The 17,653-nt window shown below is 43.2% G+C and overlaps 1 protein-coding gene across 5 annotated transcripts in view; it reads left to right on the top strand.

Annotated features, from left to right (window-relative positions):
• Nucleotides 1-17,653, top strand: part of tbc1d32 (TBC1 domain family, member 32) — a 235,636-nt gene that overhangs the window by 52,260 nt on the left and 165,723 nt on the right. For all 5 annotated transcript variants that reach the window (XM_069886883.1, XM_069886881.1, XM_069886880.1 and 2 more), the window contains 5 exons: nucleotides 1,439-1,542; nucleotides 1,635-1,696; nucleotides 2,254-2,404; nucleotides 16,628-16,687; nucleotides 17,424-17,520. In XM_069886883.1, coding sequence (XP_069742984.1) covers nucleotides 1,439-1,542; nucleotides 1,635-1,696; nucleotides 2,254-2,404; nucleotides 16,628-16,687; nucleotides 17,424-17,520 — 474 coding nt within the window. The remainder of the gene's footprint in view (nucleotides 1-1,438; nucleotides 1,543-1,634; nucleotides 1,697-2,253; nucleotides 2,405-16,627; nucleotides 16,688-17,423; nucleotides 17,521-17,653) is intronic.

The following is a 17,653-nucleotide window of genomic DNA, read 5'->3' as shown; positions in this document are numbered from 1 at the left end:
ATCTTTCCTTACCTTTATTTGTTTGTAGATTCCTAATTTTTGTATGTCTTTTTTTTAAATCAATATTACCCCTTGTTCATGTGAGTGTCATTTTTGACTTATAGCAGAAAAAAAAACATAAAGACCAATCCAATGATTGTACTTGCTTCTACTGCCTCTCCCATAATTCCAAACATTTTGTTTAAATGAAAGGAATGTGTGTAATGGAATGTTAAGCAAATAAACAGGTTCTGAAAATCTTTGTGCTAAAGACGAGACCTCATGGTATTGTTTTAAAATCAAATAAAAATATGAATTTAAAAAACAGGTTAACTTCTCACCATTTGTCAAATTGGAGCTAAAATTTACTTTTTATGCTGAGAAGGTTGACACTCCTGATGCAAGAGGTGTCTGTCTGTTCCATTCAGAATGGGTAGATATGGAAAATCGTACATACAATATGATACTTTTAATGTCATTTAAGACCAGACTGTAAAACAGAACACAGTATTAAATGAAATAACATTTCTCCAAACCATAATGCTACCTGCACATTATGAGATTACACAAAAACAACATAGACAACACAAGACTATGCCCTTCCTACACCAGACAGAACAAAATAAAAACAATACACGAGGCTGGAACGCATCTACACAGTGAAATTTTTTTTAATGCAAAGAATACAGCAAAAGATGGAAAAAAAACTAGACAGTAGTCACAGGGGAGACAAGTTACATTTTTGTAGGAACTACCTCCTCACTGACCTACCGTCTGCTGCAGGTCCCTGCTCCCAAGATGGCACAGCCTCCAGAACATCCGGGCCAGGCACTCGACATGGCTGCTCCTGGTTCCCCAACGCTTCCATCACAGAACACACAAACCTCCAGATCCTCCTAGCCAGGTGCACAACACAGCTTGCTCTGGCATACCTCCGCAAAACCCACCACAACGTCTTCTCCTCTGCCACTGGTAGCAAACAACGTCGAAGTCTGGAGGTCTCGTCCCCAAACAGAGACCCGATCATCAAAGCAGATCAGTCCGCGCAGACGCGCAACTTTACAGATTATATTCATCTCCCAGTCTGTTTTTATAATGTATGATCCAATCCAGTTCAATTTATAAAGTTTTATGAGCAAGTCATGGACCTAATGTGACTTCCTTTGTTTTAGGGTGATGAATATCAGCTTTTGCCCTTTTCTAAGAAATTACTTAACTGCTTCAAAATCCACAGGCTTTTTTTAATAGCTTCTTAAATACATTCACACTTCCACTTCACTAGTCTTCAACAGTTTTCTCTAATTTCTCATTTATAACTTTTAAATTAACCAAAACTTGAAATATTGCTATTTATCTGGCAGAATATTTAGTTTGCATAATTTGCCTCAAATGTTGAAATAGAATTTTCATAATAATACACTGTCATTAAACTAATTACACTAAATATATTTTCTTATAGCCAAGCATTTGGAGTCTTGCTTTACTTCACAGCAAAGTCCAGTTCCCAATCTTTCATTTGGCGTGGATATAACAAATCCGGATATTATCCAGATGCTTAAAAAGGTAGGATTTCTGGTGAAAGTTGATGTCTTTGTATTTTACTGGAGTAGTAATTTATAGTAAGCTTTATTCAAATAATGCCATTCTGTTTACAGTTTCGTCTTCTTAATGAGTTTCAGAAAGAAGTTCCATCCTTCTGGATACGTCATCCAGAGAAGTATATTTTTAAAACTATAATAATATATTTTGTAAGAAATTAATGAATTAACATGTTGATTATGACTTAATATTTATGTCAAGCTTTATAATTAAAATTATTTAACTACCATACTAGGTAGCATTATACTTAAGCATTTCTGATTAAAATAATACCGAAGTCATTTTGACTGATTATTTTGCTTGTTGAGAATTTCTTCAAAAAGTATTGCATGGCTTTTCATCTTTAGAAAGATCATTTTGGGTGGCACAGTTGGCGTAGAGGTTAGCACCAGTGACCTGGTTTGAATCAAGCACTGTCTTTAAGAAGTTTGTACATTCTCCTTGTGTCTGCATGGGTTTTCTCCAGATCCTCTGGTTTCCTCCCACCCTTCAAAATGTATGGGGGTTGTAGGATATTTGGGTGGCACAAGCTCATAACTCAAAAGGGCATGTTACTGTGCTGTATATCTAAATTTAAAATTTAAATTAAAAATAAAGTAGGGTGGGTAGTTTTACATGGTATGGATTTATGATCAGCAGCTAAATTGTTCTAAATCTTTTTTCAATTTTCTAAAGGTTTATGGAGGAGATAGTGGAAAGCACTCTGTCATTATTGTCAGCAACACATAAACAGAATTTTAATACTGGCACCTCAAATTGTGCAATGGAACCTGTCTATTTCCTGGCATTGTTGGATGTAAAAGCCTCCTGGTTCAAGAAATGGATGGTAATAATAAGTACAAATTAGGCTTTGTGATAGTGGGCAGTGAATCTTTAAATTATTGTAATGGAATTTAAATGAATAGAGTGAAATGTTAACAAATCAACAGAATCATAGAATTTATAAACCTAATCTCTTAGCAGTTTTTGAGCAAAGTTAATTAGATTTAATCACTGTTATCAAACACTTGAGTTGTTTGCAATATTTTGCCTTATGTAAAGTAACAGCATGTTTAATTGCAGCTTCCTTCTTGGGTACTTTTTAAATCACAAGCTTTTTTTCCCATTTGAGTCGTCTGTGGCAACTCTGCCAGATAATTAGTCTGTTGTAGGGTGGGTAAATATCTGGGTTCAGAGAAGATTGTTTGGCTAGCAATGTCAAATTAGTCAGAAAACAAGAGAGAAACAGAGTTTATGGAAGAAACTGAGCAACCAGGTACAGTTTTTTCACCAGAAATGCAGGGAGTGGAAGATTGTTCAGCCCTTCAAGGCTCCAGCACTTCCAGTAATGTGGTAACTAGGATTCATTAATATTTCAGGTTCTTCACCCTTTATCAGGACAACGTAGACATGTTTGAAGTTACAGTATGTGAGAAGCGATACCAGGAACATGTATGTCTGGTTTGCAGTCACATCCAAGGAAAACTGAATGGTACTGGCTGAAAAAGGGAGATGAAGTCTTGCCAATTGCAATGTGTCTAGAGGAGATCTAAATAGAGCAAGATCGAAGAGAATTGAGAGGGAGAGAGAAAAAGATGAAAAACAAAATGCAAAAAAACAATGTTTCAACTGTTACGAGTCCAGAGGATCCCAAAACCCTGCAACATTAGAAATTTACCAAGACAAATGGTTACGTAAACAAAAGTTGCTTTTAATTTTCTTTAAATATAAAAACAGTATCTAACTTATTATTATTAACTTAACCCCCTTCTAATTCTAAGTGCATGTGTATGTAATTTGTATATGTTCAGTAAAGTTCTTTGATTCACAGTCCAATCTCACTTCTCACTCCTCCAAGTTCATCGGTATCAGGCAATTCTTATATTGCGCACAGAATTTAACATTTATGAATTTTCACCAGGGTCTAGTGCTTAAATGGTTACGTAACCTCATGTGGGTCCTTGTTGGTTTCAGAGAGAGATTTGTTGCTCGTTGGACACACACACAAACTGATTTCCTCCGATCAGCCAAAGAACTTGCCCCATCATGGGTTTTCCAAATGATAACCTCTTCTTTCAGGTCACGACAGACTCCCTTATTTCAGGAGAAACACTCTAGCCAGCCACTTCTTCTTGTAAGGACTACAGGCTGAACTCAGAACTCACAACCTGTCTTCAAAATGGGGTTTCAACAGGCTTCCAGCTTGCCTTGTTTCAGCCTCCAAAAGCAGAACTGTCTCTCTCTTCCCCCCCCCCCCCCCCATCTTTCTCTCCAAGATAAATCCTATTTGTTATTTTTTTTATCTCTCTCTGTTTGCAAAATCAGAACTCCTTGCAGGGCTCCAAACCCAATCTTGAAAAGATCATATCAACCTTTGAGATTGGGTTTTGATAATTTCTTCCAAAGTAGTTTAATTGTTTTTGCAAAGGTACTCGGAGCCTGGATGTCTGGCTTTTAGCAAAGCTCTTGCATTTTAAATGAGATCTCTTTTGTGAACTGTTTGTGAAGTGACCTCCTCACCCCCCACAATCTATATCTTTTAAAGACTTTTATATATTATATAAAATATAACATAACTCGTAACACAACTGTGAGATACAAAAAGATTGTAAAACCAAAGCATTATAGGTACCAGAAATATGAAATAAAAATAAGAATGCTGGATATGCGCAGCAAGTCAAACAATATTTGTGGAGAAAGGAACAGTTAACGTTTCACATCGATGATATTTTTTCAGACAAGCTAGTTCTAATGCAAACAGAAAATATACAGGTTGTCTGAAGCCATTAGAACAGATAATATTTTAGTCCAAATATGTGATACTGTCTTTTAATTTCATAATTATAATGATTTTATGTCGTACCTATTGCCCAATATACATATCCACCAAAATTTTTGTTGCAACCGAAGAGGTATTTGTTTAAAAAAATATATCGCTGTCAACATAATTGAATAAAAAAGACAATAAATACATAGATTCTAAGTATTCATAGTAGCTTTAGTGCAAAAAAGAGTGTAGTTAGTCCTGATTTGTTGTTGGAGCAGTGCAACGAGGTGTATCTTCTGTCTGAGGATAGCAGTGAGAAGTGGTTGTGACTGGAGTGATGGGGGTCCTTAATTATGTGGGCTGTCTTCTTGAGGTAGTGCTTCACATAGAGGACAGCTTTTAGAAATATTCATTAAAATTGTCTGAGGTTAAAGACAGCAAGGAAGTGGAATGGAGAATTAAAGTGACAGGCAACTGGAAAGTCAGGTTCATCAATGCAGTCTAAATGAAGCTGTATTGAAAAGTAAAATTACCTAGCACCAGACTCATTCGTGGCCTTGTTTGGGATGGTTGAACAGAGGGTAGTGAAATTGTCTTCATTTGCCTTTGCCTCTCTTATTGCAAGACAGGTTGTTTTGACCGGATGGAAAGATGCCATCCTGCCCACTCATAATCAACGGTTATGCATATGATGTTATATTTTGAAGAAAATGAGATGTTTCATAAGTGGCTCGAATTTAAACTTTCCCAATCTGTGGAGTTCATTTTTTGAATTAATTTCACAGCCTCTAATGGGAATCTCAATCAGGTTCTTTGTGACTCCTGTGATTATGCATTTCTTTTTATTTCTCTTGGCAGTTTTTGTTCTATATTGCCATGCAACTTAGGAATGGTTTGCAGTTTAGATTAGTCATTTTTTTTCTCTTTTTCCCCAATTTACCTATGAATAATCCTGTTGCACAAGAAAAAAAATGTTTCTGACATATTGTGGTTGTCTGCTCTATTACAGTTTGAGTTTTATGAATAATTTCTTTATGTATGTATGTTCTACTACCAGTAAGTACAGGGATATATAAAATTCAATAGAAATATTGAAAAAGAAAGAAGAAAAATAAAATTACAAGCATCCTCAAGAATGACCCTAACTTTCCAGTTTCTTATTAGTTCAATTCTCTAAGTTACTCCCACTCTGTCTTCTTGGTCAATGGCCTTCTGCGCTTTCAGCAAATCCTAATGTAAATTCAGGAAATAACATTTCATCCCCTGAAGAGAGCACTCAAGATTTAACATTTAAATTCAATAATTTCAGAGAGCCAACCTTTCCTGTTCAAATCAGATCTAAATGCTGCCTGATGAAAAGTCACGAGTCAAAACTCCTGTTTTTTTTTTTTGCTTTTCACGTGTTGCCCTATTTTCTGAATATTTCCTACATTTTTAAAAATTCCCATCATTTATGATATTTTGCATCCGCAGTGTTTTGTACCTCACACTTCCAGCATTGATATTTTTTTCTTTACTCTCTTTTTTTTTTGTTTTCATTTATTCCCTTCAACTTGCATCTTCTCTAAAGTGGTTAACTCCATTTAACAAATCTTTATCGTCCTTTTATCAGCCAGCAACACCACCACACCTGGGCTCAACCATGTCACAGACATTTCCTTTGGTCTCTCCACCCTCCCCTTCCTCTTAAAACTTGTTTGAATTCTAACTTTCCTTATTTTTGAATTTTTTTTTAAAAAGTTATCCACCCAAATTATAAATTTTGTTTCTTTGCTGACCTACTGAGTATTCGAAGAAGCATTAGTTTTTATTTCAAATTTGCATCATCAACATTTTTTTTGAATTTGGTTTACATGTTCTGACTCAATAATACTCAGGTTTTATATTGTTATGATGTTTAGCCTTTATTTCTGTCATGTTTTAAGGAACACAATTCCATTAACATTGTAAATCTTAACTGTTATAGCACTTGTTCTCAATTTTGTTCCAAAGTGCTCTGATCAAAGATCAGTTAATTTTGTTCTAGATCTTTTTATTATTTGCCAGGTTTAATCTGAGGAGCACAATGAAGTGAAAACTTAACTACTCATGGGTGTAAAAGTGACAAGTAATATAATATGATCATGCTTTCATTATTTTCTGTTTTCTAAAATGTGGAACTCAGAATACTTTAGCACCACTTCACTACTCCAATTAATTTCTTTATGATCCTTGCATTCACTTCTAAAGTTATGAACCTCCATTCTGAAATACCACATATATTCATACCATATGAATAAATGCATATCTTTTTCCTCCATGAATTCTCTCATAAACCTCTGTCCATTTCCCATGTATGTTGCATTTCTGATCTTCTTAGTCAGCCCCATGTGTACTTGATAATTAGCTCTCTTACACTACCTTAATGAATCTTAGAGTTAAATAGGATGGAAATGGGTCCTTCGGCCTAATAAATCCCTGCTGACCAAATTGCTTACCTAAGCTGGTCCCATGTGCCTGCATTTGGCCCATATCCCTCTAAACATTTCCTTGCAAACTATGTATGTATTTAAATATCATTAAAAAGTTATAATCATAGTTGCATCTACTGTTTCCTCTGGCAGCTTGTTCCATATACTTAGTATCCTCTGTGGAAAAAGTTTCCCCTCAGGTCCTCTGTAAAATTTTCGTCTACATTAAAATCTATGCCTTTGTAGCGGTAGCTGCGGAGAGGGAGCAAAAGAATGAGGCTACACACTGAGAGTCAGTTTCGCTTCCGATAGTTTAATTTGAAAAATCCGCGCTGCACCTTATAAAGGTGCTGGCAAGTCCCACCTCTGCGTTGGCAGTGACATAATGACGCAGCCGAGTGTGTGTGCATGGGCCCTCTGACCACGAGGGGAGCAAAGCCCAGCGGCGCCATCTTGACGTGGCTGCTCCGCTGCCGCGGCTGTGTCAAACACAGAGCCAGTTCACCTGGTTCATGATGTGTGCCGCCACACAACCCCCCCCTCACCCCCAACCCAGAACCGGTTCTAGTTCCTGTTGTCCCTGAGCAATGTGGGGCCGTGCTCCTGGCATTTGGTCTGTGCTAGTACAATCTGCTGATTGAGGTCCAGATGTGCCGGTTTCAGCTTGTTGGCTGTGAACAGTTCCCTACCCCCAATGTCCAGTGTGAAAGTTTTGCCTGAGTTGCGCAGGACCTTGTACGGGCCTTCATAAGGTCGTTGGAGGGGGGCAGAATGCGGACCGCGGCAGGCGAATACAAAGTCTGTGGTTGATAAGTTTGTTGGGATGGACGCAGGCCGGTGTGAAGGTGGGGGGGGGGGGGGTGCAAAAGAGGCTATCCAGTCCCATAGGTCTTATAACGATGCTTTCCCCTTGGTGCCTGAGCCTTGAGACAGTGAGAAGAATTCACATGGTAGGGTTAGCTGGGCGCCGTACACCAATTCCGCTGTGGGTGCCTTTAAATCCTTTTTAGATGCCGTTCTGATGCCCAGTAGGACATAGGGAGCTCATTCATCCAATTGGGACCATTTAAACAGGCCACGAGGTGATGGAAATGCTCAACGAGTCTGTTGGACTGTGGGTGATAGGCAGCGGTGTGGTGCAGTTTGATGCCCAGGGGCATTGCGAGCTGTGACCACAGTTGAGAGGTCTTTTAAAGGAATTGCTTCTGGCCATCTCATGGTGCGGTCTATTACTGTGAAGAGATACTGAGCGTCTCGGGAGATGGGCAGCGGGCCCACAATGTTGACGTATATGTTCGAATTGCCTCTTCGGAGGGTGGAAATGGTGGACTGGGGTCTTGAAGTGATGAGGGACTTGGGATGTTTGACACTGAGTGCAATTGCAAGCCATCTGAGCGACTTGTTTTCTCAGGCCATGCCACACTAACCTCTCCGCTACCATATGGGCAGATGTGCGAGGTCATGAACAGCCTTGAAAACTTGGTGCCTCTATTGTTGTGGGACTACTGGATGCAGTGCGCCAGTGGAGACATCGCACAGAAGTGTGTCGGGGCTGTCTGGCAGACTGAAGTCTACAAAGTGGTGTTCAGTGATGGCTGTGTGGAAGGCCTGTGTTTCCTCATCCTCTTTTTGGATTTGTGCCAGCCAGGAGTAGTTCATCCAGCGGATAGGGTTCAAATGGTGGGTCGGGAGAGTGCGTGGGCCACGATGTTGTCCTTACCAGAGAGATGCCAGATGGTGGTGGTGAACTCTGATATATAGGATAGGTGGCGTTGTTGTTCCAGTGACCGGGGGTCTTTGGGCATGACGAAGGTGAGGGGTTTGTGGTCTGTGAAAGCCTGCCCTCCAAAAAATAACAAAAGTGCCTGATAGCCAGGTAAAGTGCCAGAAGCTCCATGTCGAATGCACTGTATTTAGGTTCAGGGGGGTGCATGTGGTAGCTGAAAAAGGCCAGTGGCCTCCACTGACCTTCAAAGTATTGCTCAAGGATACCTCCAATGGCGATCACCGATGTGTCCATGGTGAGTGATGTGGATGTGTCCAATCTGGGGTGAACCAGAAAGGTGGCATTGGCCAGGGCCTTCATGCCTGGACCTTCCAAACTAAAGACAAGAACAGCCACCTCCTGAACAAATTTCTGGCTATCCTCAGGCCACAATTCACTTCCACCACTGCGCTGTCCTCCTCTGTCCACACTAGAGTTTTGCTTTTGGCCGATATCAAGGCAAACAATGGTCTCATGATGCGTGCTACCCCCGGGATGAATCGATTGTAGAAGTTAACCATCCCCGTGAAGTCCTGGAGGGCTTTGAGGGTGTTGGGGTGGGAAAACTGGCTTGTGGTGGCGACCTCTTCCACTGATGGTGTCACCCCGTTCCTAGTGAGTGTGGCCCAAGAACTGCATGGAGTCTTTTCCGAATTAGCAATTTGCCACATTGACTGTGAGTCCAAACTCTGACAGGCAAGTGAAAAGTCTGCAGAGATGGTCCTGGTGCTCCTCATGGTCCTTGCTCGCGATGAGTATGTCATCCAAGTATATGAACACAAAGTCCAAGTCTCTGCCCATCGCGTCCATCAAGCGCTGAAAGGTTTGCACTGTGTTCTTAAGACCAAAAGGCATGCAGAGGAATCCAAAAAGTCCAAATGGGGTAATAATTACAGTCTTTCCAATGTCGTCTGGGTGGGTGGGGATTTAATGACTTTTGAGACACCTTTGCGCCGTGAAGGTTGGCCGTGAAGGTTGGCCGTGAAGTCCTGTATGTGTGGGACTGGGTAGTGGTCGGGTGTGGTGGAGTTGTTAAGGCAGCAGTAATCCCCACAGGGCCACCACCCGCCGAGGACCTAGGGACCATGTGTAGTGGGGACGCTCATGGACTGTTGGACCTGTGGACTATGCCCAACTCTTGCATCTGGGAAAATTCCTCTTTGGCCAACTGCAGTTGGTCTGGGGGAAACCTCCTGGCTTTGGCATGGAGCAGGGGCCCTTTGGGTTGGTATGTGGTGTTGCACACTGTGCTGTGGCATGATGGAAGTGAATTGCGGCCTGAGGATAGCCAGAAATTTGTCCAGGAGGTGGCTGTTCTTGTCTTTAGGAGAACTCTTTAGGGGTTTGGAAGGTCCGGGCATGTACTAGGCATTTGACTTTCACATCCACCAGCAGGCTATGTGCCCAAAGGAAATCAGCACTGAGAAGCGATGTGTCCCCTGCAGCCAGTGTGAATTTCCACCAGAACTTTTCGTTGCCGAGCTGTATTTGTACGTTGCATGTGCCAAAGGTTTTGATGGTGGTGTTGTTTGCCGCCTGGAGCGTGGGGCCTTGTGGTCGCGTTTGTGTCTCCAGTGCGATTGGTGGGATGATGCTGAGTTCGGCACCAATGTCGACCAGGAACCGTCAGCCACTAACCTTGTCGGTGATGTCCAAAAGGCTATTGATGTGACCAGCCGCCATGACCAGGCTGGGTTGGCTGTTTTCCGGAAACAAGCAGGGTTACCTTCATTTTTGTGCCTGTGCTCCCCAGTGCTGGTGATAAAAGCACCAGTTAGTGTTTGGTGCCTCTGCTGGCTTGCTGGAGCACGTTTATGCTCAGTTTGGGTGGGGACTCGATACCTGGTTCACGGCAGACTTGTTTTCACATTTCGTGCACTACAGGACGTCTGCTCTGGCCGCGACCTTGTGTGGGTCCGAGAAATCCTCATCCGTTAACAGGAACTGTGTGTCATCTGGCATCTGCTCCACGAAAGCCTGCTCAAACATGAGGCACAGCTTGTGGCTGTCTGCTAGCGTGAACATTTTGTCCATGAGGGAGGATGGTGCTCTGTCTCCTAGGCCATCTAGATGCATGAGCCTGGCGATGGACTGTTGTCTGGACAGGCTGAAAGTACTTAAGAGGAGCTTCTTGAGAGCTGGATATTTATCTTCCGCTGGAGGGGTGAGGGGGGGGGGGTGGTGGTCGTGTATCAGGTCATCCACCCTGGCTGCAGTCTCATGGTCTAGGGAGCTGATAACATGGTAGAACATTGTTGAGTTGGAGGTGATCTGCCGGAGGTGGAATTGCGCTTCCACGAACAAGTTCATGGGTGAAACGTAATTTCATGGCTACTGCATTGACTGCTGCAGTGTCCATGATGTAGAGTCCAGAAGCGTGGGGTCACCAACTGTAGCAGTAGCTCTGGAGAGGGAGCAGAAGAGCGAGACTACACTCTCAGTCAGTTTCGCTTCCAATGGTTTAATTTGAAAAACCGCTCTGTTCCTTGTAAGGCGCCCAGCAAGTCCCTCCTCCGTGCTGGCGGTGATGTAATGATGCAGCTGAGTGGACTTGCGTGGCCCCCCAACCATGAGGGAAGCAAAACCCAGTGGCGCCATCTTGATGCGGCTGCTCCATGCTGTGACAAACAATGAACCAGTTCACTTGCGTCGCGATGTGTGCCGTCACACCTTTTCGCTTTAGATTTCCCTATCTTGAGAAGGCGGCTATTATCTAATGTAAGGTAAAAACATCATGAGATGGGACCGGAGACGGAGTCACCCAGTACTAAGGAGTAACAGAATGCAGATGTGACCTTGTACACTCAAGATGAGCTTTGCACTAACAAGAATGAGGTGCAGCAGACTAACAGAGAAGGATAGCAACAGTTTATTCATTGGACAATGTAATGGTATGATAATTTACTAAGTACATATCCTGAGGTATTAAAAAAACACCACTTGCTGATAACGGCAGAATGCGCCTTCTCCAACTAACACTGTTAGTTGCAAGTGTTACAATCCGGTAATAAAGAACAAAGAACCTTGATTTCGACTCAGTCTGGTGTCTGACTCACTCATTCATGAACAAAGCAGACCTAACACTAACCAATGATACTCATCAATTTATATTTATATGTATATGGTCGTTTTTATGGTCAGGCCTCAGACTCCTACTGTCCAGGAATAAAAGACCCAGCTGACCCAATCTCTCTTTATAACATGCCGGTGAATCTTTTCTGTTTCCTTTCCATTATAACAACATCTTTCCTATAGCTAGGCAACAAGAATGTCACAGAATACTCACAAGTGTGGTATTGTGGCGATACTCCATTAGGCAGGCGAACTGGCCCCGCTTGTCACCCGCACGGTGGGGCAGCCGGCCAAAATGGCGCCGTCGGGGGTTTCCTCCTGACCTCGGCACCAGGCTCAGATACCTGTGCTTGGGGACCCACACGACACCCCAGTGACGTCGGGGCCCCCCAGCGCGGTTCTCAGCCAGGTCCGGGCTGGGAGTATAAGACCAGCCAGTTAGCCTGCAATAAATCAGTTTTTTGCTCACTGAACTCAACCCATCTGGTTGTGCGATCTTTCAGTTAGCAGTGTAACCGCTGCTACAATTGGTGACCCCGACAGGTTCAAACATCTTTGAACCCAACATGAACGACCTTTCGATCAACGCAATAGCCATCAAGCTTCCTGACTTCTGGGTTTAGGAGCCGGAGACCTGGTTCAGCCACGCAGAGGCTCAGATTCACCTCTGCCAGATTTAATCAGATTTGACCAAGTTTTACCATGTGGTCGTTACCCTGGACCAAGCCACCGCCAAATGAGTGCTGCACCTTGTTCAGCACCCACCCGCGGAAGAAAAGTATGGGACCATCAAGTGGGTGTTCACCGGCTCCCTCGGCCTCTCCAGGAGCCAGCGTGCCGCTTGGATGCTGCGCCTCGATGCCTTGGTGGACAGAACTCCAAACGAGTTGATGGACGAGATGCTCGCACGCATGGGTGATCACACCAACTGCCCACTCTTCTAGCGCATCTTCCTCGACCATCTGCCTGACGACACCCGGCTGTTAATGTCTCAGGAGAGCTTTGTCGACCCTAGGAAGGGCACTCAAAAGGCTCAGGAGCTATGGCTCAAATGATTCCCGGAGGGCTCAGCAGTCCAGCAGGTAACGAGTCACGGGCATGACCATGCCAATCCTTCCTCTAGTTCTGCGGTGGAACACCCGGCCCCTGCAGGGGCCTCAAAGAGAATAGCCAGAAGCAAGTCATCCACTTCAGGCCCCTGCTTCTTCCATCAGCACTGGAGAGTCAAGGCTCTGAAGTGTCGTCAGCCCTGCTTGTTCCAGGGAAATGAGCAGGCTGGCCACTGTTGATGGCTGCGATGGCTGGCCAAGAACACAGCCTTCTCTACCTGAGGGATTCAGTCAGCGGCCGATGCTTCCTGGTCGACACCGGGGCCCAGATCAGCGTCATCCTGGCCACAGCCATCGAGTCCCGGAACCGGCCTCGACGACCTCCCCTCTGTGGAGCCAGTTCGATGGAGATCCGAACGTATGGAGACAAGACGGTCCACTTCCAGATAGGCCAGCGGAAGTTCTTGTAGAGGTTCACCATTTCGTCCCTTCCAACCGCCATCCTGGGTATCGCCGCCCATGGATTCCTGGTCAACATTCGAGGTAGGTGACTTGTAGATGCCCGTACCTTCCAATCCGTTCACCTTAACGCCTCCCGCACAGAGCAGCTTCAAATGGCCACGGTCAACATGCCCAAGAACGAGTTTCAGCATATCCTGGACAAGTTCCCGTCCCTCCTCAAGCCACAATTCTCCACCACGGGGTGTTTCATTACATCCCCACCCAAGGCCCGCACATTTTACACGCTGACACCCGGCCTCGACTTCGACCAGCTCGCCCAGGACCAGTAGTCCGAAGAGGAGACGCGGGCCTTCAGGACTGCCATTACGGGCCTGTGGTTCCAGGACCTCCCGACTCCTCACGGTGAGGGCACCGTCCTGTGCGATGCCTCCATGGGCACCCTGCGTCCAGTAGTTCCCCAGCAGTGGCGCAGGTGAGTCTTCCACCATATCCATGACCTTTCCCACCCTTCCATCAGGTCCGTGGTCCATATGGTGGCAGAACGTTTCATCTGGCACGGGCTTTGGAAGCAGATTGCAGACTGGGCTAGAACCTGCACCCATTGCCAGCTTTCCAAGGTACACAGGCACACCAGAGCGCCTGTACAAGATTTCGAACACGTCCTGGAATAGTTCAGTCACACACACGTGGACATCATCGGACCCTTACCCGTTTCCCGAGGTAACCGTTACTTTTTCACAGTGGTAGACCGCACCACTCGTTGGCCCAAGGTGATCTCGATGCCAGATGCCTCCACGGACTCCTGCTCCCGAGCACCTTTGAACGGTTGGGTTGCCTGGTTCGGCGTCCCAAACCACCTCACCAGTGATCGGGGCATCCAGTTCAGCTCTGCGCTCTGGGCACAGCTCGCCAACAGGCTGGGGATCGAGCTACATCACACCGCAGCCTATCACCCATAGGCCAATGGGCTAGTCAAGCGATTGCACAGCCACCTTAAGTCGGCACTTATGGCCGCCTCACAGGCCCCAACTGGGTGGACGAGCTGCCTTGGGTGCTCCTGGGCATCTACTCGACACCCAAAGAAGATCTACAGGCGTTATCAACTGAGCTGGTCTATGGTGCACCGCTAGCCCTACCAAGTGAGTTCGTCAACGTACCTCAGCAGTTCTACTTCCCTGCCTCCGGGCCCAGTTGGACTCCTTCACACCCCCACCACCGCCCAGACACAGCACACGGGCCTCTTACGTCCCCAATGAGCTGTACTCCATAGAGTTCGTTTTTATCAGGGGGGCCTATCCACAGCACCTCTACAAAGACCATACAAAGGGCCGTACAAAGTCATCCAGCGTTCAGGATCCACTTTCACACTGGACATCGGTGGTAAGAGGGAACTGTTAACGGTGGACAGGTTAAGGCCAGCTCACCTCAACCCCACCGATCCAGTAGTTGTGGCCCAACCCAAAAAGCGAGGCCGCATGGCAAAAAAGGACATTTTGGCACCGGTTCTCGAGGGGGCCTGTGTGGTGGTACGCCATTAGGCAGGCGAACTGGCCTCGCTTGTCACCCACGCAGAGGGGCAGCCGGCCAAAATGGTGCCATCGGGTGATTCCTCCCGACGTTGGCACCGGGCTCAGAAGCCCGCGCTTGGGGGCCAACGCTGGGGGTCCCCAGTGCGGTTCTCAGCCAGGTCCAGGCTGGGAGTACAAGACCAGCCAGGCAGCCTGCAATAAATCAGTTTTTTGCTCACTGAACTAAACCCGTCTGGTTGTGCGATCCTTCAGTTAGCAGTGTAGCCGCTGCTACAGTATCACCAATGTCTTTGACAGTTGTAACATGACATCTCCAAATTAGTACTCAGTATCTTAAATGATGAAGGCAGATGTGCTAAACACCCTTTTCATCACCTTGTCTACCTGTGTTGACACTATGTGATTGTACATTTCTGTCTCTGATCCATATAACTCTCCAGGGCTCTGCCATTTATTGTGTGAGTCCTCCAAGCCTGATTTGACTTATCAAAATGCAATACCTCACATTTGTGTGAGTTAAATTCCATCTCCCATTCTTTGGTCCACTTGATCTAGATCCTGTTATAATCTTAAATAACATTCTTTTCTGCCCACTGTTCCTCATCTACAAACTACTTATTACAATGACATTCTCATCCAAATTTTTAATATAGAAGACAAACAGCACCCAACATCAATCCCAAGTGTCTCCAATCTGAAAACAATCTTTCACCAGCCACTGACTCGTACCATCAAGCTAATTTTGTATAGAATTTGCCAACTCATCCTAAATCTCAAATAAGCTAACCAGAACCAGTCTACCATGCAGGATATGGCCAAAAGGCCCTGTCTAAAGTCTATGGCAATGATATCTACTTATCCTTTTCTCATTAATCCTTTTGGTCACTCTTCAAAAATCACAATACCAACAAGAAAACAAAGTCAAGATTTAGGTCTAAAATAGGAGCTAAAAGGCAAATTGGCAATTTAGATCCAAGATGTATAGGTTTCCCAGATCCCAGCCGCTGAAGGAAGACAAAGTCTATATTAGAAGAGAAGAATTACTCTTACAGAACTATTTATTAAATATACCTTTATATTTGTTTCCCTCCACCACCCCCCCCTCCCCCCCCACAAATCCCACTATTTAATTCCCCAGTGTGCACAGGAGGCACACACACCCTTCTACCCCTGGACTCAAGGATTGGATCTCCTGTCCAGTGATATATTTTCCATGTAGTTTAAAACCAATTTAACAGTACAATTTCAAACGGGAACCTGTCAAGGACAAAACCATGTGGGGAAACACAAGATTTCCATTTTTTACCATTGAAATCCCTGCACATAACTTGCTGGCATTCACCTTTCCTGCGTCCCAACTTAAATAACTTGTCTTTAGCCCCTCATGTCTGCTGCAAGTGTATTTAAATTTAAGGACATATGCCACTTGATTTTGTAAAATCTTTTTCAGCAGAGAATAAACTATTTTAATGAGATTGATTTAAAATGAGCCCTCAGATTATTTAATTTGTTTGCCCTCCTTAATTAAGTCTCCTGACATTAGGAAGTTTTAACAAATCTGTACAACATCTGTATATACATAGGAGTACAAACAATCTGCTTTTTACAAATGTGTTTCAGTGACCAACAACATTTAGTTATTATGGATATGTTTTCATTGTGAAGTGTTAATATTCAAAATTAGAGATGTATAGATGGAATTAGAATTCATATTTTATAAATAATATATTGAGCATGTCAAATGTAAAGGCTTACAAAATGGATGTTAGGAGAAATATACAATGTTCACTAGGAAGAAATTTTAAGGATCAGAAATGAAGTAATGAAAATCTAATGGTAATATGATGTGATCTTTTTCAAATTACAATTCTAAATTATTTATATAAAGTAATTCAAAACATAGCATGTGAGTTGGTTTCTAAAGGAGCAGCTATAAGAGCTTTCAGAGGATTGATTTTTCTTTTCTTACTTCATAGCATGGTTACTACAGCAGAACAGTGGTTTTAAAGCTCCTTGAAAATAAGTACAAATCTTTGGTAAGTGTTCCAAAATTTAAGAACTGGATTCATTCTCATATTTTTCAGATGTCATATCTATTACCAGCAATTGTCTCTTGCTTTTCTGTCAGTCAGATTGTTAATGTGTTATTGGTTTACTAAATGTATATCTAAAACAGGATTAAATGATTTATAAATATGAAATGTGTAAATTGAAGGGAGCCCATTTCATTACATTGAGAGATGCAAGATCTCCCAACATCAGAGATGCTTGCAGAAGACATGAATGCTTGAGGAATATTGATGAGTTTTCTCCCACAACTTTACAGTTAATAATACCAACTAAGATTGAAACATAGCCTTCAATAACTTTCTGCAGTCATATTTCAAAATGCTTCAATCAGAATTTGGCTCCATTTTGAAGCACTTTGTTTTCATTTAGAGATCTGGCTTACCTCTCATACAAAATAATACTCAGGTCTACTTCATTTGATTGATTAAAAAAAAATGATTTGTAGATAATGTGTGATTGATACCACCTTTTGATGTATTTACTGAATACTGTAGTGAGAAAAGAAAAAAAAACAACCTTTCTGTCTGAGAGAATGTTAACAATAATGAAATGCAATTTGGGTATAGTGAGTAATTTTGCTTCATAAATGCAACTAATCTCATCATTGCTTGGTACTTGAGTTGTGAATACTCAGAGAGAATATTTGGTGTTAAATGGGGTAAGGAAATTGAAAATGTAAAACTTCTATCCATTTTTGTGTAGATAACTGCATCTGTTCACCAATGCTTGAATTATTTTGATTCAAGAAATTTAGAGGATGATGCTACTGACAGTTTATGTACCATGTTTCATCATATCAGTAAGTAGCTTTGTCAACTATAATTGCATATTCAGAGCAGATTTAACTCATGTTTACACTTTATATTTTTAATTACATGAAATAAAATACAAGCTGGTATGAAAGCTGGTGCTATAAACTTAAACTGATAAGG

This window comes from Narcine bancroftii, chromosome 6 (assembly GCF_036971445.1).
Source record: "Narcine bancroftii isolate sNarBan1 chromosome 6, sNarBan1.hap1, whole genome shotgun sequence".
NCBI lineage: Eukaryota > Metazoa > Chordata > Chondrichthyes > Torpediniformes > Narcinidae > Narcine > Narcine bancroftii.
The sequence above is the reverse complement of the archived record's forward strand: the minus strand, read 5'-3'. Positions and strand labels throughout refer to the sequence as shown.